The sequence below is a fragment of the Sinohyriopsis cumingii genome, chromosome 11 (assembly GCF_028554795.1).
Source record: "Sinohyriopsis cumingii isolate HCF-2022 chromosome 11, ASM2855479v2, whole genome shotgun sequence".
Lineage (NCBI taxonomy): Eukaryota > Metazoa > Mollusca > Bivalvia > Unionida > Unionidae > Sinohyriopsis > Sinohyriopsis cumingii.
This window is the reverse complement of record NC_142971.1, coordinates 112348855-112376070: the sequence shown is the minus strand read 5'-3', so window position 1 is coordinate 112376070 and position 27216 is coordinate 112348855. Positions and strand designations below refer to the sequence as shown.

The window sequence follows — 27216 nt, the reverse complement described above, 5'->3', positions numbered from 1 at the left end:
TCTCAGAAGACTGAATGCCAATGACTGCTTATTTAACAGCTGGGCATTGTGACAACATTTAAACATGACACCATCACTGTACCAATGATAAAACCTTGGAATGACCTGAACATTTTGCCAAATTAATTAAATACATATTAAAGTTATCTATCTATTCTTGACTGCAAATGACATACTTATGGACTACATCAGGAAATGCTGCCAATTTGATTATAGATTTAAAACTTGTTTTATGATGTAAAAAAATTCTGCACCCTATATCCTGCTATTTTACATTACCACATTTGTAACATTATTGTACAGTGATTACACCATGGGGACATATTCTCACCCAAAACTGCCAGTGACCCCCAATAAAATTTAACAAATCCCCAAATATCATTATAGGTCAGAGATGCCTAACATATCCCCTTGTGAGCTAAACCCAGATGCACATTGTAACGTGCTGTGTTATGAGAAACACAAAAGGAAATCTTTTCTTTATATACATTATATATACATTCTCTATAGCTTATGCTTATAAAAGATATGTGAAAGAAAGAAAAAGATATGTAAAAGAATGAAGAGTGCACAAAATATAACTTTATGCATTTCTGTACAAAATACACTCAACTACAAAGCACACAGACTCCTGGAACTGCTACTACATAATATGCAAGCTGATTTGGGTCAACACTAATTGCAGTTAAGAACATATTACACAAAGGTTTCTTTGGATTTCAAAATCTGCAAAAAAGAATGCTTACTTTTAAGTTTGGACGCATGAAAACTTAACAACCAAGACATTGGTATGCAAGCTTTTTGCCAGCAAATTTCATTTGATCATGTGAGAAAACTGCACATACTTTTGCTTTAATACCTTGCTTTGATAAGCATCACTCAGCACACTTTTAGAACATTGTATTTTAAATCCTTTTGGAATACTTGCCATAGTAGCATTTTATTATATACTGTATTAAAAAAATCATGATAAGACTTTTAGGACTTGTTTGTCCAAGGAATACAAATATCCTCGTTAACTGTCCCAAATCATCTTAACATCAGCTGTTTTTCTGAGTCTTGCACAAATATAATTTTGTTTTCCAGTAATTATCACATATGTACTTTGCTTTTCCAATGGCAAATTTAGATATCTTTCATGCCCAGCCCAAGGCTGCAGATATGACTGATTTTTGCTTAACTGACCAGCAGGAAGAAGTTGATGCTTCCAGTTTTTGATAAAGAAAACATGATGTCAAAGAGATTGAGAGATCTGTGGAATGAATCATGGAATAGGACACTTCTATGGGATGCAAAACGACAAAACAATGGAACATTATTAGCTTTCTGCACTCAAACTGGTTTCCAGACCTTGCTGTTTCAGCTGACATGTCCCTGGTTTTACTTACAACACTAGTGGCTTATGAGCAAGGCTTCTCATCACATAATTATATCAAGCCAAAGGCAATTGACATTCAAAACAAGAAACAAGCAAACTGATGAGGGTACTGGAGGGAAACACAGAACTTCAGGATTTTGATGCTAAATTTGTTAAAGTTTGTTCAAGAAAGTGAATGCAGTATGCTGTACTAAGTTGACTGAGGTTTATACACCCTTCTGGATCCTTAAACTGTAGAGTGGCTGTGACTTCTCATAAGCACTGCAGATATTATACATTGTAATTGATAGAAGTGTGTGTGTCTGTGTGTGTGTGTGTGTGTGCTGGATTTTTAACATAGCTTCAACAATTTTTCAGTCTGCAGTGTGACAGTTTATAGTGATGTCTTATACTGGGGCACATGCAGCAGACACGTAGCATCATGTTCCACCCAGTCACATGATCCTGACACCAAGTTCGACCAGTCCTAACCCTAACCTCTTAATGCAGAGTGCCAACTGAGGCTGAGGCTAGTACCATTTTATGAAGTCTTTGACTCAGCAATGGTTCAATCCGGCAGCCTCACGCATCTGAGGCAGACACACTAATCACTTAGGCCACATAAGCACAATTACAAATAGGTATAATTAGTCAACTGCCACTAGAACAAGCAATGTAACTTTTACCTCTTTAGTTTTCAAAACTTCACCAAAAATTTAAAAATCTAATAGAGCTTAAGTTTGTTTAAAATTAACCCCCTAAACATACAGTTGTATAAAGTTAGTTACTCATAGTAACATCAGTGACCACTAAGGTTTGAACAGATAAAGACTATGTGTGAAGACACGAGTACATTTTCTCTTCTGTACATTGTGGGAGTTATATTTATTTTGAAATATTTTCAACTTTTGTTATTTTCTGGTGAAATTTTTAGAAATGTACAAAAAATTAACTGTCATTTTTTTAGTGAAGTTTATAAAACTAAATATAATTATACTGTTTATTTAAGTTGAAGCTGATTAAGTAATTATCTACTTATTTGCAATTACAATAATGTAATCAAAATACTCAAAATAAATGAAGACAGAAAAGAAAATAAAATCTCTTTCTTGGTTTATTCTAGTTGCATCGCTCCAGTACCCAAGTGGTTAGAGTGTCTGCCTCGGATGCAGGAGGTCATAGGTTCGATCCCTGGCCGAGTCATACCAAAGACTTACAAAAATGGTACTATCAGCTGCCTCACTTGGCACTCAGCATTAAGAGGTTAGTGTTAGGACTGGTCAGCCTGGTGTCAGGATAATGTGACTGGGTGGGACATCATGCTACATGTCTGCGGCATGATGCCCCAGTGCTAGACATCGCTATAAACTGCTACGCTGCAGACATTGTAGAAATATGACTGAAAATTTTTTAAAGCTATATTCAAAATCCAAATCACACACACACTCTAGTTGCACATTAAAAAAACAGAATGGCAAGGTAAAGTCTTTGAGGATTGTTAAAGTAGTAACATCATAATTACAAGTATCAGTTCTCAATTAACTTAATTTTTCATTCTTTACTATAAATATTAAACAATGAATAACAATTAGCTTTTTGACGTACATATGATCACCCAACAATACTGACATTCTAAATTATTGCAAGGAATTGAAAGTATTGCTTCTGAGACCCCTATCATTTGGGATTGGTCTTCATCTTTGTTCAATGAAGGAGTCCTGGACTGCAACTTTCAATATCCTACGAAGAACCCTGTACACAAGGGAAATTACAGCAGGCAGGTATGGCTGAGATTAATATTTAACTCCAAACAGCATATTGATTTTTTACTTTACTTTCCTCTGTTATTAAACCCAAACAATCTCATCACACAGCATCCCTGTTGTGCTTTACATTCTTCATGAACCCATTTTCAGATACTGTCAATACAAACAACCTTCTGGTTGAAACTAAAAGTGTCCAGAAGGCTTGCTCATTTCTTCCAAAATTAATAAAAGTTAAGTCAACTTGTTTCATGATGCAAAGACAAATAAAAATTGTTAAACAGGGGCCATATCTCAAGTTTGGAGGAATTTTTAAGCAAAAGGAAAGAATAAACATGACCTATTGCATCTCCTCTTGATTATATAATTATTATAATCAATTAATGTGTTAGGAGTAAAATGAAATGATGTAGGCTGGATGGTTGGTGGTTTCATAAGCTTAAGGCCATTTTTCAGCACATGATAGGTATACATGACAGCCAGAATATCTGGTGGAGAAAGAACCTGGCAAAACCCCAGGAAGAACAAACAGCCTGTGGGAAGCTACTGACAAGCTTTTCTCATATATCCACATTGGCCACATCCATGAATCAAACCCAATCAGATATGTGTGATAGCAGTGATAGGTAAAGACGAGTGAGTAGCCACCCAGGGCCCGAAAATGAAGTAGGAAAAGCATAACTAACTGGAAGATTTAGTGATCTTTTTTTTTTGGCCTGGAAAGAACAGCGATTTTGCAAGTTACAGGTCAAGGAAATTGTCATGAAGCTAATCATAAACCAGAGTCTAATCAACTATTATACACCTCTGTACAATGAAGCATTTAGTACTCTCCAGCAAACAACAGAATCATTAATTACCATGCAGAAAATAAATTCAGACATAAGTTTTCCCTCTAACATCTAAATTGTCCCCTGTGACTGGGTTTAAAAGACATAATAAAACAGTCAATATTATCCAATAATACCAAAAATGAACTATAATGTGTTGATAAAAACCAGATATAAATGTTTTTCTTTCTTACTTTTCTGTTTTGTCTTAACTGTTCTTAATATCATGAAAGTCAGAGACTTTGAGTAACAATGGAGTGATAGCCAGTATAACCAAAATTTTTAAAGCATATTTGGCAGAAGGGATGGTCTTTCAAGAGAGACTTTACTGTAGGTATACAGTGTGTACAACAATGAACTAAATAAATGATTCACAAGTTTATACCAATTTAGCTCCCTTAGCCCCCTCTCCTACTAGTGGATGCAATGAAACCAGCTCCAACCTGTTGCCAAGGACCCAGGAAATAATGGTTGCAAAAGAGCGAGACTGTGCATATCCTTTTAAACGTGCAGACACCAACACTGATGCCCAAGTCAGGGGTAACACAATAGCTCTCTTCCATTTACAGAGGTGACTAACAAATATTGATTTCAAACTTGTCATTCCTAAAAAAAATTGATCTCAATGTTCTAAGCCATTTCTGACTGAACAATAGTCACAGATCCCTTGTACAGCTCTTGCTAACAATTCTAATTTGAGTATAGCAATTTATGAAGCAGACATAAATATCTGGCTTGATACTAGTGTATCACCACAATATTTTCAAATAATTCCAAACCCAGCTTTCAAACACTTAATGTTGGCTTTCCAGATTGGATCTGCACATGATACCAGTCTGGAAAAATTATCATATGATACCTTAAAATGAATACAAGTTTTCCATCTAACAGATAGATGCTAGGAGGTGTTTGCAATGAAATGACACAATGCCTGTTACACCCACCATATCCTGATACCATGGCAAGGACATCCATGGCATCATAAGGGGGGGGGGGGGGGACACTTCCCTGTAAAAGGTGGGTCCCACAACCTGTAGAGATTAAAAAGAAAAATCCGAGTACAACTTCACTCCCTATCCCAATAGGGATTAAGTGGGAACAGGAGGTTACTGACCGGATCTTATACACAAACCATTAATCAAAATCCAATGACTGGTGCTCTAAGCCCTGTCCCTGGAATACACCCAATGAATGATCACTCATCAAACACAGGCATAGTAACAAAGCCCATATGGATGAGCTCGTATCAGATTTCTCCAAGAATGCTGCTCTTCCCTTGTAGGTAGGGGGTGCACAACTAAAACAAAAACATAGGCCTGACAACCTTGATTCAAACTAAGCAGGCCACAATTCAAAGTTATTTTAAATCTATAATAAAAGTATCAATACATGTGTAATGCAAGGACATGGCCTGCATGCCACACAAAATGTGTCAGCCCATGGGTCTTATGTAGTGTGCCCCTGTTAAAAGGAATGCACATTTCACTTATCACTCTAACCAGGACACAGACCTTCAGAGACCATTGCTCATAACTAACTGGGAGTCATGACTTGCTCTCAAGAGTTCTTTCACTTGTTAGGGTCAAGGATTGATTTACTCAATGTCACTGATTGCTTCATAATGAGATTCATGTTTAAGTACTGGTATCACAATTACTTCTTGCCAAAACTGCCATGAGTCACCAGTTTTCCAGGGTATTTAAAGCTGTGTCAAATATGTATTTTACAATTAGTAAATTGATAGCTGAAAAAATGAATAAGACAATTTTAGCAAATGATATTTTGTATTCAAATTTTGTTTTATTTAATATGCTACCAGTGGACACTGAAAAAAAATTATTTTTTCTACTGAAAATATTACAACTCTAAAAATGCTGCTAGTAATGAAAAAAGTTAATTGTTATCACTGTAAATATATACATGTAGCCAATTTTTACAAACGTCCCTCAAAGAATTACACTACTGGCCAAAATGAATTTCCAGGATTCCATAAGACATGTTAAAACTATTTTCTTATTTTTAACTGCTGAACATAAATCCACTGCTGATATATATTTCCTAAGAAAGTCTAACATACCAAATTTGGTAACAATAATATTTTCAAACATGTCAGAGTTGACACATTTACAAAATACAAGTGAGTGCAGAATAAAATTCCTTCTCATGGCCTTTGACCTTGAACCTGAATCATGGATAGAAAATCATTCAACTTGTCTCAGAGAATGTAAAGATATAACCACATCATGGACGAATTCCAACATTTACATTTGGGGTCAACATCCAGATTGTCAGGAATTTTTGGCAAAATGTCTATTATGGGGAATTCTTAACGTGCTGGCTTCAAATGTTTCTAACTTTCCATCCTTCATCACTCCCTTAATTGTTTGTGGCTATTTGTTTCATGTCTTTCTATAGCAGATAAGCTGAAAAGTATATGTCCGCCATGTTTAATAGTCCTCTACATAGAGAATTCAAATTTGTGCACAGAAACTATTCTTCTTCATCATCTAAGAGATCTTCACTTTTGTATTTTTTTTAGCCCAACAGGAATAGGCTTCCTTTTACCCAAGTACAAGCCATCCACAATGCTTAAGTCAAGTCTATGATGTACATTGTCTTCGTTCCATCACAGTGACCTTGACCTTTGAAACTTTAGCTCATACATACATGAGACCCTACCAGGTTGGCAAAAAATACCATACTCAAGGTCGTCTACTGCACATACTGTATTGTAGTTGAAATATACAGCCTTTGAAAATTACAATAATTTTTTTTTTCTTTTACATTAAACTTAAAAACCCAAACACCATTTATATGTGTTTTTATCAACACATAGAAACCAGCCAGAAGCAGTCTACCAGGACAACAACAGGTGTGATGGATGCAAGGCATGTCCACTGTTCAGGAACAAATATGATTTGTGTATGCAACAAGCTTTTTACTGATTACCTTGTTGCTGGAATACAGCTGAGTTTAATGCCAAATGTGGAATGTCTTTCGAGATGTTATAATTAATAAAGGAATAAAATGCAGTCAGGACATCTCAGCCTTCAATGAAAATCAGACCTGCCAAACCTAACAAGACCTTGTCAGTAAGGTAGTTAATTTTTTCAATAAGCCAGACCAGTTTCAGAAAGATGTAACAAAATATCATTTACTGCTACTGGAAAAAATGCATTTATAAGTCAAAAAGTGATATATGACTGATGAAGGGATGGTAAGCATTGTGGTTCAATTAGGACAAACATTTTTTAAAGTTTTTGTTGTAGTTGTAGGGTTTAACGCCATTTTTCAGCACATGATAGGCTATACATGGCAGCCAGTATTAATGGTGGAGGAAGAACCGGGGAAAACCCCAGAAAGAACCACCGACCCACGAGAAGCTACTGGCCAGCTTTCTCACATACCCACATTGGCTGAATCCGAGACTCGAACCCACGCAGACAGAGGTGAGATGGCAGTGATCCGTAACGGAGAACGCTTTAGACCACTCGGCCACTCAGGACCCCGCTTTTTTTTTTTTTTTAAGTTTACTTGAACTCTTATTACCTATAAGTACAGTTTCACAAACTGCAGTTCCAAGCCCTATGGAGCTCAATTGCTTCTTGCTATCTCTCACCTTTACAGAGTGCATAAAAAGACGCAACTAAATTTCACGTGGGCCAGTGACAGCAATCATCGTGCCCACCATGTACCACACTCAAATCAACACTGGATATCCATTAAACATAACTGCTGCCATTCCTGCATTTTCCCCCCAAGAATCTGAATATTCCATTTTATTCTTCTGTACTATCTATAAGTTTTTAAGAGGTTTATGGTCCCTTTCATCCTGAAAATGTATCTCTAGATGGATGCCATTTTTAAAACAAAGAAGCAACAGCTTGATCATACAGATGTTTTGCATCATAAAATATGTGCAGTTTAAAGCATCTGAGGTACTTCTGTGCTATCAAATTGGTCTGGTTCCCTGACCAAGTCCCCTGAATTTAATGTGAAACCCAGATCTGAACTAAACATGGACAAGCGAATATCTTAATTTTACCATAATCATATTATTATATCCTTTAACTTTTATTCCATAAGTCCTCAGTTTATGGTCATTTCCATAAGATGGCCAAATCCTAAGGGCTGGCAGGTCTGAAATAGGCTGACCATTGCTGGAAAGGAGATAAGATGGGATACAGACCATAAATAAATTATTTCAGCAGACTCACTAGAGTAAGTATTTTGATTTTTTATGTGCCAAGTTTAATTATTGTTTTCTTCAAGATGTTTGAAGAGGAATATTTAAAAGGATGTCCTGCATTCATGGCAAAATGCAGAAACATGCTTTCTCTAAACACTATAAGAAACCACCAGCTAAGAAATATTACAAGTTCAAAGGTGCATGGCTATCATAGTTTCAAGCATGTGCTGGCGAGTAGGTATGTATCTTTTTTATTTAGTGCACATAAATTCAGTTCAATCCCTAGATAAACATATACCATTTAACAGTATATTACAAGATAATTAATTTTGAAGTTGGGATAAATTATTCATAAAAGCATATATATATATATATATATATATAAAAACATATAACATTTAATAGTATATTACAAGATAATTAATTTTAAAGTGGGGATAAATTATTCATAAAAGCATATATATATATGTGTGTGTGTGTGTGTGTGTGTGTGTGTATTTTTTCATCGTTTATTTAAAGTCTTTATTTATTTTTATATCTTTATTTTTGTTTTAAATTTACAGTAGTGTAACCAGCCATCGGAAATACATGTCAAGTCCAAGTCAGGAACTTCCTCCGTGGAGTGAACGTAACTTGTAGGACTAATTGAGATCAGTCAGCAATCTTACAAGCCCTGCAACAGGAAACTTATGCAAGAAGTTCTTTGCATCATCCCAAAGCCAAGAGAAAGGATATTATCCATTCTTTGCAAAATATATAGTGATTCAGAGGGAAATCTAGACCAGGGTACTGATGACAGCCTGTTAAGTGCAGAGGGAAATCTAGACCAGGGTACTGATGACAGCCTGTTCAGTGTGAAGCTTAATAATCACAGAGAATGTCATCAGTGGTCACAAGACAGTAATCTTCTGAAGGAAACAAAAAATGCCAGTGAATGCTATTAAAAATCTTTACAGTGAACTACAAGATAAACAACTCTTCCATCTATTAACTGACAATATACTGACTCGTCAATTTTTGTAATATAATAATCTGAAAACAATTAAATTCAAAACTTGTCGTTTTAATTGACTATGAAGGGAACACATGTCTATATTTGTTTGTCTTATATTCCCTTGAAAATTGTAGAATTTATGCTGATAAAAACTGCTGGTTTACAACACAATCCACTCATCAAAATTAACAAATCAACTGGTTTCAGATCCTGGTTCTCTGACATATATGCTCACAAATCAATAGCTTCCTTCCTTACCACAAGTGCAAGCCATCCACAAAGTCTGGTTGAGGTATATCATGTAGAAGTAATGTTTTTCTGTGGAAACCACTTTGCTTCCAGACACTGTGGCCTAACCTACAACTTTTCAACTCCAAAATCAATACAGTTCTTCCATGAGACAAGTACAAAACATCCACAAACATCTGAGGACTCAAATTATTATGCAGATACCATTTTTCTTCAAAATCAGCAAGCCTAACCTTTGACCTTCTGAGCCCAAACTTGAAAGGTTTTTTCCTTACCCCAAGTGCAAGCTATCCACAAAGTTTGATAACAGTAGTTTGTGGAGAACTTATTCCTTATTACTGTTTTCCTTATTACAATTAGTGACATTGACATTGGAGCTTTAAAGCCTTAAATTCATAAGAGTTCTTTCTTAACCCAAGAGCAAGCCATCCAATTTGATACCTGCAGATGGTAAAGTAAAGTTATTGTGCAGAAACCAAATTGGTAAACAATGAAAAAAGAGGTACACAGATGGACACCATCATAACATAATGTGCTCCATTTTATGATGGGTGTATGTAAATATACATTTTATGAAGTTATATAAAATAGAATTATTCATATAATTTTGTTTTATTTTTATGAAAAGTTGCTGAGCGCCAAGTGAGGCAGCTGTTAGTACCATTTCTGTAAGTCTTTGGTATGTTTCGGCCAGGGATCAAACCCACGACCTCCTGCATCCGAGGCAGATGCTCTAACCACTAGGCCTCCAGAGCAGTTATTGCCAGCTCGTACTGTCCACTATACAAACAACTTTTAAAGTTAAAATTAAGAAGGGAATACAATCCATTGCTTTGAAAATGGAGATGTCTGCTTACTCATCACTCTTCAAATATACATATACACTGGAGAATCTAATACATATCAGGACTTTAAATTAGGATTAGTTTTCACTAACCAACAGGATCAACAAAATAAAATTTTGACTGATCCTGCCTAAATTTCACTGACCCTGCTAAAATCAAACAATACCCAGTCAGTTTCCAATTAAACTTTATTATTCATTAACTCAAAACAATAATTTATATCATCAACAAGACCCCCTGAGCAGTCATACTTTTCCAGTTTCTCTGATATCTAGGGAAAAAAGATCATAATAGTTCATTTTAATTAAGAACTTTTTTATCCTGTAATGACAGAGAAAATAATATCCTGGTCAGAAAGAAAATCCCAGTACCAGCACACACACAGACACACAGTGGTGTGTCCTTGAGCAAGACACTTGACTCCAATTGCCTCAGCATCAAAACACCTACTTGTTTTGCTGTACTGTAAAGCACCAAGCTGAACCAAACCACTCCACCTACCTCAAAAATTCAAATGGGTCAGTTCCTTACCATATCCACATCGAGCTGGCTTGCTGCTCAAGACTATACATGTGTGCAGATACAACTTTCCATAGTGCAAACAAGATATTCCAGATGGCTGCCATGGTGGTCATACTGAATACCAACTGGATATCAGGAGTCTTCTAGTGAATACCTAATTTTTATACAACTAGGAGGAATAGTAATAACAATTCAAGATGGCTACTGTGGTGGCCATAATGGACATTAGACAGGCACCATTAATATTAAGGTACAACTAGACATCATAATAAGTCTTTCAGTAAAAACTCAATGCTGATACAACCTTCCATTCAGGAGGGGAAGCAATAACAAGCTTATCAAAATAGCCAATGTGGTATATACACTAAATGCTGGAATGGCACCATGTTCATTCACGACCAACAAAACTTTGGGACAAATGCATGTTTAAAGTTTCATTGCAGTCTTCATGTTATTTAGTATAAGTTGAGGCAACAATCTTGTGCTAAAGAATGGACAGATGGACAACTGACTACAGGACATCACACAAATTCTTCTGCTCTGTTACCAGCAAATCTACAATACAAAAGTCCCAAATCAGATTTACACACATTTTTGAGTGAGAGACTCCCTCTGTAGAAATCCTGGAAACTGGTCCAAAAGCTCAAACAAAAAAATATAGATAGTGAGCTTGTTCATGTTCTGTTCATACAAGACAAAAGCAAAACGAGATAGGTTAAGATTTACAGAGGTTGGTTGTATGTGTTAATTTTATCATTCAACCCTGTCAATCAATGTGTTACATCTGTTGTGTAGCCAGCTTCAAAAAGAAAAGCAGATCAATGTCTAATTATACTAATGGTATTGACTAGCCAACTTAGGCTCACGATGAACCTATGGCTATCTTGTGTCTCAGAGGTAACATGAATCAAGTCAAATTGGGACAAACGTTGGTTGTGCAGAAAACTGGTTGTCTTTGGGTAACTTGCACTGGGATTCTTGCCTAAAACCAAGTACATGTTCTCAGGTGTTTCTGGGTGTGCAAGCCCTAACAACTAGAATTAATCTTGGACCACAAGAACAACCATGAAAACATTATTACATAGTTCCTGATGCAATGAAGTACTCCACAGACTTGCTGAACTGTCACAAAGAAATTAACTAAGAATCTAGCTGTTGATGACAACACTAATACCTCTGCCAAAAAAAGCAATATATCCTGTTTATAAACATGTACTCAACAGGAATAAAAGATTCCTTCTCATATAGTCAACAACAAAATGTTATACCTCCTGTTTATATAGTCAACAGCAAAATGAGACCTACTGCTTATATAGTCAACAGCAAAATGAGACCTACTGCTTATCTAGTCAACAGCAAAATGATATCTACTGCTTACAGTCAACAGCAAAATGAGACCTTCTGCTTATATAGTCAACAGCAAAATGAGATACCTCCTGCTTACAGTCAACAGCGAAATGAGATACCTACTGCATATGTAGTCAACAACAAAATGAGATACCTACTGCTTACAGTCAACAGCAAAATGAGATACCTACTGCATATGTAGTCAACAACAAAATGAGATACCTACTGCTTACTGTCAACAGCAAAATGAGATACCTACTGCTTACAGTCAACAGCAAAATGAGATACCTACTGCGTATGTAGTCAACAGCAAAATGATATCTACTTCTTACAGTCAACAGCAAAATGAGATACCTACTGTGTATGTAGTCAACAACAAAATGAGATACCTACTGCTTACAGTCAACAGCATAATGAGATACCTACTGCTTACTGTCAACAGCAAAATGAGATACCTACTGCTTATCTAGTCAACAGCAAAATGAGATACCTACTGCTTACAGTCAACAGCAAAATGAGGCCTACTTATATAGTCAACAGCAAAATGAGATACCTCCTGCTTACAGTCAACAGCAAAATGAGATACCTCCTGCTTACAGTCAACAGCAAAATGAGATACCTACTGCTTATATAGTCAATAGCAAAATGAGATACCTCCGGCTTATACAGTCAACAGCAAGATGAGATACCTACTGCTTATATAATCAATAGCAAATTGACATACCTACTGCTTATACAGTCAACAGAAAATGAACCATGCAAATTTAATTACTATTAGGTAATTATTCTCCATCTTAAAAAAAATAATATTATTTTAAAGTTCGAATGGGTGGGGGAGAAAACAGATTTCTTGAGTGAATGACCTGGCAACAGATTTTTTATTTTGTTTCTTTCTGTCTTCTTTTATTCTTGTTATCCAACACTTTGCACAATAACGATGAATGATATCACAATATGACTGCAACCGAGGCATTAATATTTGTTTTTAAACACAAAAATTTCTCTCTAAAGCGAGGCAGATGGCACTTGTTTGAGAACATGATGCAGCTATGACCCAAGGCTAGTTCTGCACCTAAGAGATTTATCAGAAAATGTTCACCGTGTTTTTTTTGGTTAGAACTAGAGTAATTTTCAACCTTTTCTAACTACGTATATCAATGTACTTTTTAACGCTTTCACTCCACCAAACCCGCCAATCAGTGATCAAGCGAGTAAGAGCACAAAACCCATTATTTATTTTACATATCTTCCCTCAATGATGCATTATAAGCTCTGGTTGACAAAACCTATTATGTATTTTACATATCTTCCCACAATGATGCATCATAAGCTATGGCTGACAAAACCCATTATGTATTTTACATATCTTCCCACAATGATGCATCATAAGCTATGGCTGACAAAACCCATTATGTATTTTACATATCTTCCCACAATGATGCATCATAAGCTATGGTTGACAAAACCTATTATGTATTTTACATATCTTCCCACAATGATGCATCATAAGCTATGGTTGACAAAACCAATTATGTATTTTACATATCTTCCCACAACGATGCATCATAAGCTATGGTTGACAAAACCCATTATGTATTTTACATATCTTCGCACAATGATGCATCATAAGCAATGGTTGACAAAACCCCATTATGTATTTTACATATCTTCCCACAATGATGCATCATAAGCTATGGTTGACAAAACCCATTATGTATTTTACATATCTTCCCACAATGATGCATCATAAGCTATTGACAAAACCCATTATGTATTTTACATATCTTCCCACAACGATGCATCATAAGCTATGGTTGACAAAACCCATTATGTATTTTACATATCTTCCCACAATGATGCATCATAAGCTATTGACAAAACCCATTATGTATTTTACATATCTTCCCACAACAATGCATCATAAGCTATGGTTGACAAAACCCATTATGTATTTTACATATCTTCCCACAATGATGCATCATAAGCAATGGCTGACAAAACCCATTATGTATTTTACATATCTTCCCACAATGATGCATCATAAGCTATGGTTGACAAATACTTGAAAATGTCTCAAAAACTGCAACTATAATAAATTTAATATCTACCTTCTCACTGGAAACAAAAATGTGAAGCCAAATGCGTAACTCTTGCAGATTGTGAACATATGGGTAAGATGACAAGATATCTAACAATTTTGATTAATCTCCAATCAGCAGCTTAGGAACATGTTTGTTGTCTTTTAACCGAACTTTTAATACATTATTGGCTACACCCTGCAGAGAAAATGGGATCTAAGTCCTCTTCCAAATAGATATGTATCAAATCACTAACCACTGGATTAAGAATCCAATGCTGTACCAAATGAGCTACTATCCATTGTTTTCATGTGACGTCACAAAACGTGTACTTCCATATCGCCATTTTGATTCTCTAGCCAGGCAAGCCAGCACCTACCAACATTATTCATCCCACATAATTATGAAGGCATGTCTCATTTTGTGTGCAAAGATATAATATAACACCACACTCTGTTGTGCATGTCAACTACACGAGACCAAATGCATGACTTTTCCCCTTTTGTCTTCAAGTAAAACATTAAAATTTCAACCATCTTTGTTATTCTTTCATAAACAAAGAGATCCATCAATAAACAGATGCATAAGCAAATGGATACACAAACAAGTAGAAACATGTAATGATTTTCAATTTACATGGGCTGAAATCAATCATCTGATTATAGTTCAAGTTAAAAAGCCAACTGGTAATATATATTTTCATATTTCTAAAAGTATTTCAAGAATGATCGGTTTTCACATTCGGAACAAAGTCATGATCCATTAGACAAATTTTTCATTTTAGACGAAACTTGTTTGAACAGTTATCGCTTACATTCAGTATCATCCTACATCCATCATCTCCATCACAAATATATTTGACCGTACCTATTAAAACTGGTTTGTCAGCAGACTTTGGCACATGCACGTTTTTGTAAAAAGTATTTGTACATAAAAGTTCTGGCATAATACACATTTTATGAAATTATATTTCCGTAACTGTTATTGTATCCCAAAGATCATTGTCCTGAATGACTCTTTCAATGTGACAAGCTTAGGAACATCACACAAAATACTTTTTTTTTAAAAAAGACATTATTGTCTGTTGTATAAAAAAATAACTGCATATTTATTTGATAGCAATATGCACGATTATGGTTTAACTTCACTCTTCTGTCTTTTGACATAAGCCATGTAGCTTAGTTTTATTTTTATTTTCGTGCTATAGGGGTACATAATTTCAAGTATATATGTATTGTTTCGATTAAGCAAATATCCTAATTGACAATTAAATCAGATTATCTTGAATATACGTGATGGCCAGTGTTGATAAAAGTTTGTTAGGTATTCAAAATGGCGGCAAAAGGTACACACTCATTGCATTGTGGGTATTTGTGTACACAACTGTAACGTCTGTAAAAACAACCCATAACTCCCAGAGACGGATGGATGATATCTCAAATCCTAAAGGCTGAGGATAGATCTGAGAATGTTTAACTTCAAACTCATTCAACTAATTCATTAATGAAGTTACTAGCTGTAAAAAGTTCTGCAACTTACTCAGCCTAATATGTCTGCTTAATTTACAGGTAATTATCATACCACACTTGATGAACTGAAGGAAAGTTTCAACTTCTTTGTTTGCATTTCCTTCATACCTTCATATATACAGAATTCTTTTCAACAGAATTAGGTGTTTATGACTGAAATTCTATAAATTTGATTTGTGACCTCTAAATCGTCCCCATCTGCAAATTTTTTTGTTAAAAAAATACCAAATAACCCTTCTGCACCATATTAATGCACCATATCATTACAGGGACAAAGAAAGACACATTAATTAGTGGTTCATACAGACATTTCAAGAACAACTATTTAATTTCATACATTATACTAAACAGCACCTAAACTTTGGAAAAATGTTGATTGTGTGTGCATAGTTCAGGAAATTTCAGATTTTAGACAATGCATTAGATATTATTTGTTGACCAAGGTCTAGGTGAAATCAGCCTAACTGACAAACCTTGGGGGGGGGGGGGGGCCACAACTGTAACAGTGACCTTGACCTTTAAGATTCTGCCCCTGAAATCAATAGGTTTCTTCCTTACCAAAAGTGCAAACGGTCCACACACATTGGCAACTATAGAGGGTGGATTAAATTGAGTTTTGTGCAGAAATTATTTTGGTGAACAACAGATGGATGAATGGACCAGCAAAACAAAAGGTTTAACACCTATATGTCGAGTGTGTAAAAATCCAACAAAGGTGAGGTGCAAGTACACTTACGTTAAATCCCAGCACAGCCACACTGTGGAGAAATGTCCCCAGCCAAGCTTCCGCACAATATGGTAACGATTGTTGAACAAGTCTCCAATCTTCACGGGATGATAGCCACCTGCAAAATCAGGGAAACAGCACTACATTGCATTTGATGTAGCTGACCATAATCTAAGCATGTTCAGGGATGGTCCTGGCTTTTAAAAAGCTGTTGCCAAAAAAATCGCCAACCTCAATATTTTGTCGCCAATTTTCAAAAAGTGTCGCCAAAAAAAGTAGTGTACATTTTTCCAAGTGTTAATTTAGTCTATTAATGTAACAGGCAATGAAAATTACAAAAGATGGATTAGTTAATACTTTAATTACAACAAGCATTAACAAAATGTTACAAAGAGTTACATGAAGATCCGTCGCGATTTTAGGGCTGCCCACTTGTTGAATGCAGTTTCAAAGTCTAATTTTTCACATCTGTACATGCTGATTCTTATTAAATTCTCGAGAGATGAGATGCAGAGCTTATTTCTGATGTCAGTTTTTATGAGGTTCATCTTACTGCATCCATGTTCACAGTCCTCAGTGATGACAGGTGACACCAGTAGTCTCTCAGCAGCCCCCCCCCTTTATGGCTAGCTTCACAAAGCTTGTAGCGAATTGCTTCCTAAATCCCAAGAATGATCACTGAATGCTGTATAAATTTTCTCGACAAGAAAAATAGGATCTCCATTCCCACGAATGAAACTTACACGAGTCAACACCTGGCTATATTGGACCGTATATATAAGCATAAATTCACACCCAATTTAGGGATTCTTTCACTCCTGTATTTTGAGAAATAAATACTTATTATTAATTATGCAAAACTGTGTTGTTTTTTTTTGCTATTTCTTGTTGCGGAGTTTAAGTCTCTGCAGCCGTAACACGGGACTGATGGCAAAAGGAAAAGATCAATTAGCAAAATGCTGCACTGGCGACAGATGTAATTGTGATTGAGATTTTTTCCATTTGCTTTGTATTTATACACAGTAGTCGGTACTTTAAAGGTTATCAGTTTTCTATGAAGGTTCAGCAAAACTATTGTATTGGTATATGTATAAAAAAACAGAAGGATTAGCCATACAATTAATTGTATCTGTTCTATTCGCATCTTCAGAAGTCGGTCAGTTGTAGGTATAGTGCGGTAGCATGATTGACTGTATCGCAGCATACAGTACTCAGCCCAGATGTCAGCATAAGCAGATTATGATGTAACAATGCACTGTAAAGATAGGGTTGTCAATAAGAACAAAGGATCGTTTGTGTAACAGACTGATTCCAATGCATTGCTTAGTCAAGTTTGTGGCTTCCTTTCGTTCTGGCTTTAAATTTATTCAGTCCAAATCCATGATTGTATGTACAAATTAAATAACCAAAAAGTATGTCGCCAAAAAAATCGCCAGATGGGATATTTTTGTCGCCAATAAGGAAAAAAAATCGCAATTTGCGACATTGGCAAAGCCCAGGACAATCCCTGCATGTTGCTATCAAAATGCCAGTGAGAACTCCACAATTGCAAGACTCTCTAGTGTCACGGTTATGTACGATACACTAAAGTGGGTGGTATTATAGAAAGGTAGACAGATGTAGCTCTACAATGATACCAGATAATCTGGACGTTCTAGTTGCAATACAAAATACAGAGGGAAAAACCTAATGTTTGGACCTGATTTTTTTTCCACCCAAATTCACCCCGAGGTCGGAATCCCATTTTGTGTCTGGATTTTAGGCTTTTTGGCCTCAGACTGGTCTGAACTGTACACAGACAGGTGAACCTTTGCAAAAAGTAGGACAAGATGGGCATCTGGAATAAAGAGTGGTCTCAATACAAAAATGATGGGTCCCTTAAGCAAAAAAACCAATGTTTCTCACACAACTAGGCATTAGGTTAACGGAAAATCTCTTCGACGTCGATGTACTAGGAATGGATGTATTCAGAAATAGCCCCCAAAATGTTTCCTACTCGTATTTCAGGCGTAAACGAGTGAAGAGGTGACACCCTGAATAAGGAAATATGCCACATACTGACATTATTCCTTGCTGTGACCTTGAGGCTTGGGGAAATTACTGAATCCTCTATAACTTTCAAGTCCTGATACATATAGCAGACTAAAGTTTCATTAAAATATTTTCATTTGTCCAAAAGTTATTTTCGTACATGGATATAGGCCACAGGTTTATTATTTTCCTTGCCATGACCTTCACTTTCAGTCATGGGATATTGCTAAGGTTTTGTTAATGTTGGTTCTAATGGCAATTTAAACACAATATTGGCAACAGCATACCAAGGAAATGCCTTTCCCAAGGACACACCAATGCAGCAGACCTGGGTTGATCTATGCATGTTTCACACATACGACCTCAGGATTAGATGTCTCTGCCAACTAAGCTACTGCGGCTCACTATGGGATGCAACACAGTCTGTTCATGATACATAACTGTTACTTTTATCAAAGTATGTTCGGTGATTCTGATAGTAATACTCCAGAGCATATTATGTCAGGGTTACATTTTCCCATGCTATGACCTTCACCCGGAGGCAGGGAACATATCTATGGTATGCAATAGGCAAGTTGGCCATGTTATATAACTGGCTAAAGATTCACGAAAATATCTTCAGTTAATTCAAAACTTACACTCAGGATAATTATAGAAGTCATTCAATTACAATTTCTTGCTGCAACCCTGACCTTAATGCTGGGTATATTTCTATGGCAGCTAGATTTTCATTTTTACAGCAACTGTAGACACATCTTTGTTTTCTTGTTGTGCAAAATTACGTTTTTAAATCTTCAGAGTGAGGCCATCTTGCTTTCAGTCCCTGTCATGCATATTTTCTTGGATTCAATTTCTCCAGTATTCTCCATTCCTGAACAGATTTTTCATCCTCCGAATCTTCTCAAGCAGCTGTTCTGTTGCTAGTTTTAAATGCTATAGCAACAACTTTAGTTCAGAATCTGCGGTGTATGATTTATGCTTAGATATGGTCAGCTGTCACTTATTTTTTATGAAAAATGACTTTGCAACATCTTTTACTATGCTTATATATGAATCTAAATAGAAGAATTAAACAAAACCTATGATTTTTTTTAAAATCAAATTTTCACACCTGTACAGAAGTCTAAATCAAAGTAATCTAAATACAAAGAATTAAACAAAACCCATGATGTTTTATCAGATTTTCACACATGTACAGAAGTCTAAATTAAAGTAATAAAATATAACTGATACTATATTTCATTACCAGTATTTTGCAAATTTAGCTTCCTTAATAAATATATGAAAATTTCATGATTGCTAAACATTTTGTGATATGCGGTAGATGCACATGCACAGCCACTACATAAACAAACACTAAAAAGTCCCTAACTGCAAGGCTAACACTTTTAGAATTATTTTCTGACATGGAAATGCTAAAGAACAGGGATCAATTCACCCACTGGCCCAATGGCCCATGGGTTCTGAGGATCAGTTAATACTGTCAGACACAAGTCCAATGAGCCAGTCAAATTTTCCAAAGAAATTGTTAAATTACACTGGGAGGGCAGTTGATATTCTGCAATGGAAAAACCTGCATGTTAAACCCTTAAGAAGAAAAACTACCCATTGCTATTTTGTCAGAAATTATATCATTTTGAAATGGTAGTAAACCTAATGCTCTTGTCCATGTTCTGGTCCATGTACAGTGCATGTGAACACAATGAATTGGACTAAAAGTTTCCATTTATGATTGAAGCAAACTGATTATGATGCTTTTGAAAAGACAAGGTCTGCAGGTCAATAGAAAAGATTATATAGCCTTTTATTGAGTATTCTCTATACACCAGTGCCAACAAACATGCAAAGTACAAATCCAATTAGCTTATTGTTTACTTTGTACTATGGCTACCATAAACATAGAGCCACTACAAACCATAATAAACACAGATCATTCTTCAATCTTACATGAGGCAAAATGTAGACTTTATTTGCATAAATCATAAATGAAAAAAATGAATGCCATTCATTAAGATCTGTGAATGAGGTGCTAGGAAATTGCCTGTAAAACATGTGTCCGTTTTTGTTAGATTTATAGGTTGTTGACTTTTTAGTAAAGTAGTAAAATAATTTGCATCTAGCAAGTGTCATTTATACAGTACACCAAACTTAACAAATGGGGGGGGAGGGGTAGTATTGCAGAAATGCAACTTTTATCTGTTAGGTGGCAAATGTTATTGCTACTGCACATCAAAACCAAACAATCTTTGTACTACTATCAATTTCCTGGGCTTGGAAGGAAACTCTTTCAAAGAGCTTTAAAAATGTGGCTAATTCATGTAAACAGAATTAGATCTTTACAGCAGTCACAACAAACATCAAATAAATCTTTTTTTGTTTTTGTTGGTTTTAACGACACATTTTTATTACATTATTGGCTATATCATGCCAAGAAAATGGGAGCTAAATGCCTTTCCCTGACACCATGGCAGCTGACCTGGGTTGGCTTGTGAGGGTACTGAACCCATGACCCTTGGATTGCAAGTTTGATGTTCTACCAAATGAGCAGAGAATTTAACAGTATTTGTAAACTGGACAAGAACTGATGGATACACAACATGTATCATACACGGGTAAATACGGTATACACCATATTAGCAGATCAAATGATAAATTGTCAAGTCATAATTAGTTAACTATATGGATTTGCTTTAGGCCAATACACATTTCCATTTCACTCCAAATACTGTATGTGCCAATGGTCATTATTATGGTTTCCACTGATTACTAATGTCACAGACCAATGTGTATGATGTCACATGACATCACTGGTTAGCCTGCTAAACACATATCCAAAGATCCTACATGAAATCAGTACAGGTCAGCTACATGCACCTGTTTGTGTCCTTGGACAAGGCACTTTTCCCAACTATCGCAGCACTAAAATAACCTAGTTGTGCTGCTATGCTGTGCAGTGTAACATCAAAACATCAGCTGCTACATTTTCAATTAATATTATGGTTGCTTGTCTTCTTTTTTTTGACCACATGTATAGGATCTTAAAACAGTTGCAGGAATCCACTATGAATAGACAGGTTACAAAATGTATACAAACCTTTATCACAAAGTAATTTAAAGTATTTAATATTATGTTGTTAGCTGCTTGTATTTTAAGAGCATTGTTAACACTTTGGCTACATCATAATGAAGAAATGGAACCTAAGTAATTTTCCCACCGACACACAGAGGCACCTGACACTGGCTGGCCTAAGCAGCTATCGAAATCAAAACCTTATGAGGCACCTGGCCCTGGCCGACCAATGTAGCTACCAAAATCATGACCCTTTAGATTAAGATTTGGACACTATCACCTGAACTATTGCAGCTCCATACTGTCATATTGCAAATGCAATGAAAAATACACCGAAATAAAGAAGGCAGCCATAATGCTTCTCACTGGTACAGTAGCACAGTGAAAAAGATACAAGTGGTGCTGAACAAATAAGAATGCACAACCAGTTTATCCAATACTTGGTAGTTACAGGGTATAATTTTTACAAAAATTATTTGGGGAAATATCCCAGAGGCAGTGAGTTTGCTTCAATGATAACTTTCAATGACAATGACAAATTTGTTGTCTGGAACAGCTGGAAATGAAAACAACCTATAGAAATGAAAATTTGGTTCTTTTGTTATTTCAAAAATAATCTGTATATACATATAGGTACTTTGTACCAATGACGCAGATGATTTCTGTTTTAACATTAAAACACTCATCTGAGAGACTGGGCAACGCTTCTTGCATAAACCAACTTCAGAAAAGTACTCAGGTCAGTCTGAAATGCTTGACAATTTTTACATTTCCAAAATGAAAAGTCTTTAGTGCAGAAACAAGCTCAGTAAATAGCATGTAAGATCACCTAATAACACTTGCCCCCAAAAGTGCCCCATGATCCCACGAGATGATATTGGTCATGTGACTTATCAGAACCATGGTTATATTGAGGTGATCAGTTTGCGAGCAAAATTGTAAAGAAGAAAATGCCAAATATACAGCATAATTTAAGATTTTCTGCACAAAAGTGTTGCAGTTATTGTTCTTTTGCTATTCATGAGCAATATTTTTCACAGATTGGGATGCACCTTTGCAGAGGCAAAGTGTTAGTGGCTATTTCCCAATTTTGCAAGTTTAACTTGACTACAAGTTTCAAGACAATGGAGGATGCAAACTGCCCGATGCAGATCACAGAGGGGAAAGCTTTAATGAGTGAAATACTCAAAAAAATGTCGTAACCAAAAGGAAAATATCACATATGACCACCTTATTAATATCAGTGTACAGCAGTTGGGTGAAGATGGGGACTTCAAAGAAAGAGAAGGGAATGATAAAACCAGGTTTTCTGGGAACTCATATGCTTCAACCAAATTGAGTTTGTCACCCTGTCTTTGCCTTCTGGGCAGGATTAGGTTATCCCTTATTTCCCACCTTGGTTCATTGTCAGTGTAGCAACACACCTGACGATGATGATCATATGCAAGGACACCAAGTTTCATATATAATGGCGTGAAAGTTATAAAGCAGAAAGGAATGTGTAATGGAAAATTTAAAACATTCATAAACCTGAACACTGGGTCCCAAATGTGATATGCAATACAGCTTCCAATTAAGATGTACATGTATACCAAATTTCATTCTTTAAGCTCTAATTAAGTGGTAAAATGTGACGTGACCTTAAACACTGAACCACTAATGTGAATGTGAGACCTTCTAATGATGATGATGCAAATATATATAAATATACTGCAAGATAGAAACACAAATACCATGGGCCAAAAAATATACAAGAATAATTATTAAGAAACATATATTAGGGCATTATATATAAACAAAACTGGCAAATATCAATGGAAACCACTTTATATTATTTCATATAAATATTGTAAGCAATGTGGTTTCAGTTGCATGAACAAGAACATATTGGTACATCAGTGAAATGCCCCAACTATAATTTGATGGGAACTGGTGCTAGTCCAACTAGTCCAAGATCTTGTTTAAATAAACAATCATATCAAATTGGGCTGAAACAATGCGAAATGTTGACTCCTAAGCAACAAGAACAACATGTTAGTGAATCTAAGAAAGACAACGACTCTGATTGTAATGTGTATTTGTACTTCTAGGCAAGTGAATTTTACTTGTCTTGCATCATTTCACTAATGCAACAATATACATGACACTAAAAATGCCTAAAATGCCACTTGTCTAATTCAATGAGCATCTTGAAAACGTGACTTGCACTTCCTCATCCACTTCTGTCAACAGTGGAATTTTCTAGCCTTGAAGACAGTAGATATTTTAAGTTGTAAGGTGTAATAAATATGTTGGGCTAAACCTGGGTCCCAAAAATATCTGAAGTGAACCTAGAAAGGGAGACAGATGCGTGTGATGTGTGTATGTGATTAGGATTTTTAATGTAGCTTTAATGTAGCTTTTTTTTTAAATTTCAGTCATATCACTACGATGTCTGCAGTGTGGCAGTTTATAGTGATATCTAGCACTGGGGCATCATGCCACAGACACATAGCATGATGTCCCACCCAGTCACATTTTCTTGACTAAAGGCCGACCAGTCCTAACACTAACCTCTTAACACTGAGTGCCAAGCAAGGTAGCTGTTAGTACCATTTTTGTAAGTCTTTTTCATGCAAGAATATACATTTTTATTTCTGTAAACACATTTCTTCTGCTGATTGATGCTGCTGGGGTGGTGATATTGTAGCCACAAGACAGAAAGGTCCAACAGACTTCGTAACGTAACATCATTAAGAACAAATTTGAATGATTGTAAGCATATTTATATGGAGTTTGGTTTCTATTTCTATTTCTGCATTCAGATGTGAATTTTTGTGTGTTTGCATGGTTGAAATCTATTTCAGTAATAAACACTGCACCCAAATATTGACAGTTACTTAATTCCAGTTTGCAATCAACACTAACATGAACATTACTGTGACGACAGTTAAAACCACTACTTAAACAATTTTATTACTATATGTAATCAAAGAGTTTTCTTAGTAATGTGTACCTTTTGTCAATGATTGTAACAGGTATGATAATGTATTAGTCCTATGTGGGTAAAGTGATATAGAATAGCAACAGGTCATACATTTTAAGTTCAGTCAATGACAATATGCACAAGTCGAGTGGAAAACTAATTATTAGCTTTAACAATTTTTCAGTCTTATCGCTAAAATGTCTGCAGTGTGGCAGCTTATAGTGATGAGGCATAATGCTGCAGACATGTAGCATGATGTCCCACCCAGTCACATTATCCTAACACCATGCTGACCAGCCCTAGTCTTAATATACCTCCCTGTTTGTTTGTACCCCCAACCGAATTAAAATGATGGTAATCTTTAATGTGATAAAAAGTGCACAGACCTTAGTCAATTCATTCACTGATTTATAATTTCTAACCTGACTGTGAGTAGAGTGGCCCTAACACTATCATCATTTGCGCATTTCATTCTTAAAAGAAATTTTCAATATAATAGATGGACATGCTCGAGATCCATTTCTAGTTCCTGGACAAGTCCATTTTCAGCAAAGGGGTGTGTGCATGACTACAGTTGTAAATGCATATGTCATCTGCTTCCGATATTGACAATGTCTAAGCAAGCAAAGGAAAAGAATGAAAACAAAAAATTTGCTTTCATGTGGATTTAACAAGTGGTTTAATTTCTATGTCCATGTGTGCAAAGGGATATCATTCCAAACTCTCAACGTTATGGTAATTTATGTAAATTATCCGGCAGTTACTGAATAGGATGAACTACGTCATTATGTTGTCTAATGGAAATAAACTAGCACATAGTGTGCGCAATATGGCACCGTGTTAGTATGGAAAGTCCGTTAAGCATGAAAGGTACTGGGGATTCTGGCACAGTCAGGTTAGAAATTATAAATCAATGATTCAAATGACTTAGTTCTGTGCACTTTGTATCACATTAAATGTTTTCGTTATTAAAATCGGTAGAGGGCGTACAAAGAAATGGGGATGAATAATCAGACTATAGCACTAACCTCTTAATACTGAATGCTAAGAGAGGCAGCTGTTAGTACCATTTTTATAAATCTTTGGTATGACTTCAAGACAGAGAGAAAGAAAACAAGAAAAATATGTAACAGCCTTAATATAGATATTGTGGTCTGAATAACACACATATAATAAATATACTTCCTAAGTGGAAAAAGAAAGTAGCCACGTAAGTGATATCACCACTGTGGTGATAAAAGTAGCACAGACACTGGCAGTGTCATTTACTCCCACTGATATATTTCAAGATCTCATTATCAAATATATCATAAATATTGTCATTGGGTATATATCCCATTCGTAAGATTCATATGTTAACATACTGCAATGGGGAGAGGGTTTGGAAAGACCCTGCAGTATGTCCCAGTGGAGTCCTAGTCTGACACATCTTAACACGTTAACACCTGGAGGTTTTTGCCAGTTTTGCCTGAAAATCGAGTAGGAAACACATTTTGAAAGCTATTTCTGAATAGACTCGTAAACACCAAATCCCCGGTCATCTTTCAATAACATACTGCCTAGTTGTGTTAGAAACATCATTTTTCGTTGGCTATTTGACTCGCGCGTGAGCAGAAGAGTAAAAGTGGGACTTCTTGTTTTGGGGTTTTTTTTGTGCTAAACGGAGCCATTATTTTTGTATGGAGACCACTCTTTATTCCAAATGCCCATCTTATCCTACTTTTTGCAAAGGCTCATCTGTCTGTTTGCAGTTCATACCGGTTTGCCTTAGATCTGAGACCAAAAAGTCTAAAATCCGGACACAAAATGGGATTCCGACCACAAGCGAATTTTGCGCTAAAAAAAGTCGGGTCCAAATAATGAGGTTTTTCTATCTGTATTTTGCAGTGCAACTAGATATTCCAGATTATTTGGTATCATTGTAGAGCTACATCTGTCTACCTTTCTATAATACCATCCATGTTAGTGTATCATGCATGACCATGACACTACAGAGCTCGGCAGTAGGCTACTACCTCCTGCCAGGAAAGTCGTCGCTAGGGGTTAATGTGTTAACACTTGTCATGGTCAATTCTTAGAAATAAAAGACAAACAAGCTAAGCTATTTAAAATTATATAAAATCACCCCTACCTCCTCAGCAAATTTCCAATGTACAAACTCAAAATTACAAGTGTTAACACAACCCAAAGAACTATCACTGGCCCAAGCTTTATGTATTGAATTTTAATAGTGTAAATGAATTCATAGCTATTGCATGTATCTAAAACTGACATTCGAACTGTATTATAATAACACAATGATAAAGTGTGTAGATTAGTTAGTGTATCCCCTAGGGGTGCAAGACTGGGGGTCAAAAGTTCCTTTGGTGTCAAAAATGGGGTTCAGACTGAGTAAAAAACACACTTTGATATCAAAACTGGGGGTGAAATAAAAGATCTGGGGGTCTCTGAAGCACTAATGAGGGTAATGGTAAACACTGATAGTGTGCACTCCTGACATCTTAATTCTGATGCCAATTTACAAATTTCCTTCAAACCAGCAGCGGAGAATGAATTTGGTTACAAAATTAAGAAATTAATTACCTTTAACATAATCATTTGGATCCTCCTGCTCATCATCATCTGACCCAAGAATCTCCTCCTCTTCTCCATAAACTGGTTCAGATTTTTGTGGGTCAGACCTGAAACAGACCAAAATGCCATCAGAGACATCTGTACAA

General features: G+C 35.8%; 1 protein-coding gene across 2 annotated transcripts in view; it reads right to left on the bottom strand.

The window, feature by feature from the left end:
- The window catches only part of LOC149789311 (SRSF protein kinase 3-like), a 121219-nt gene that overhangs the window by 44094 nt on the left and 49909 nt on the right, over positions 1-27216 (bottom strand). For both annotated transcript variants that reach the window (XM_089975517.1, XM_089975518.1), the window contains 2 exons: positions 27080-27177; positions 16440-16548 (listed from right to left, as the gene is read on the bottom strand). In XM_089975517.1, coding sequence (XP_089831643.1) covers positions 16440-16548; positions 27080-27177 — 207 coding nt within the window. The remainder of the gene's footprint in view (positions 1-16439; positions 16549-27079; positions 27178-27216) is intronic.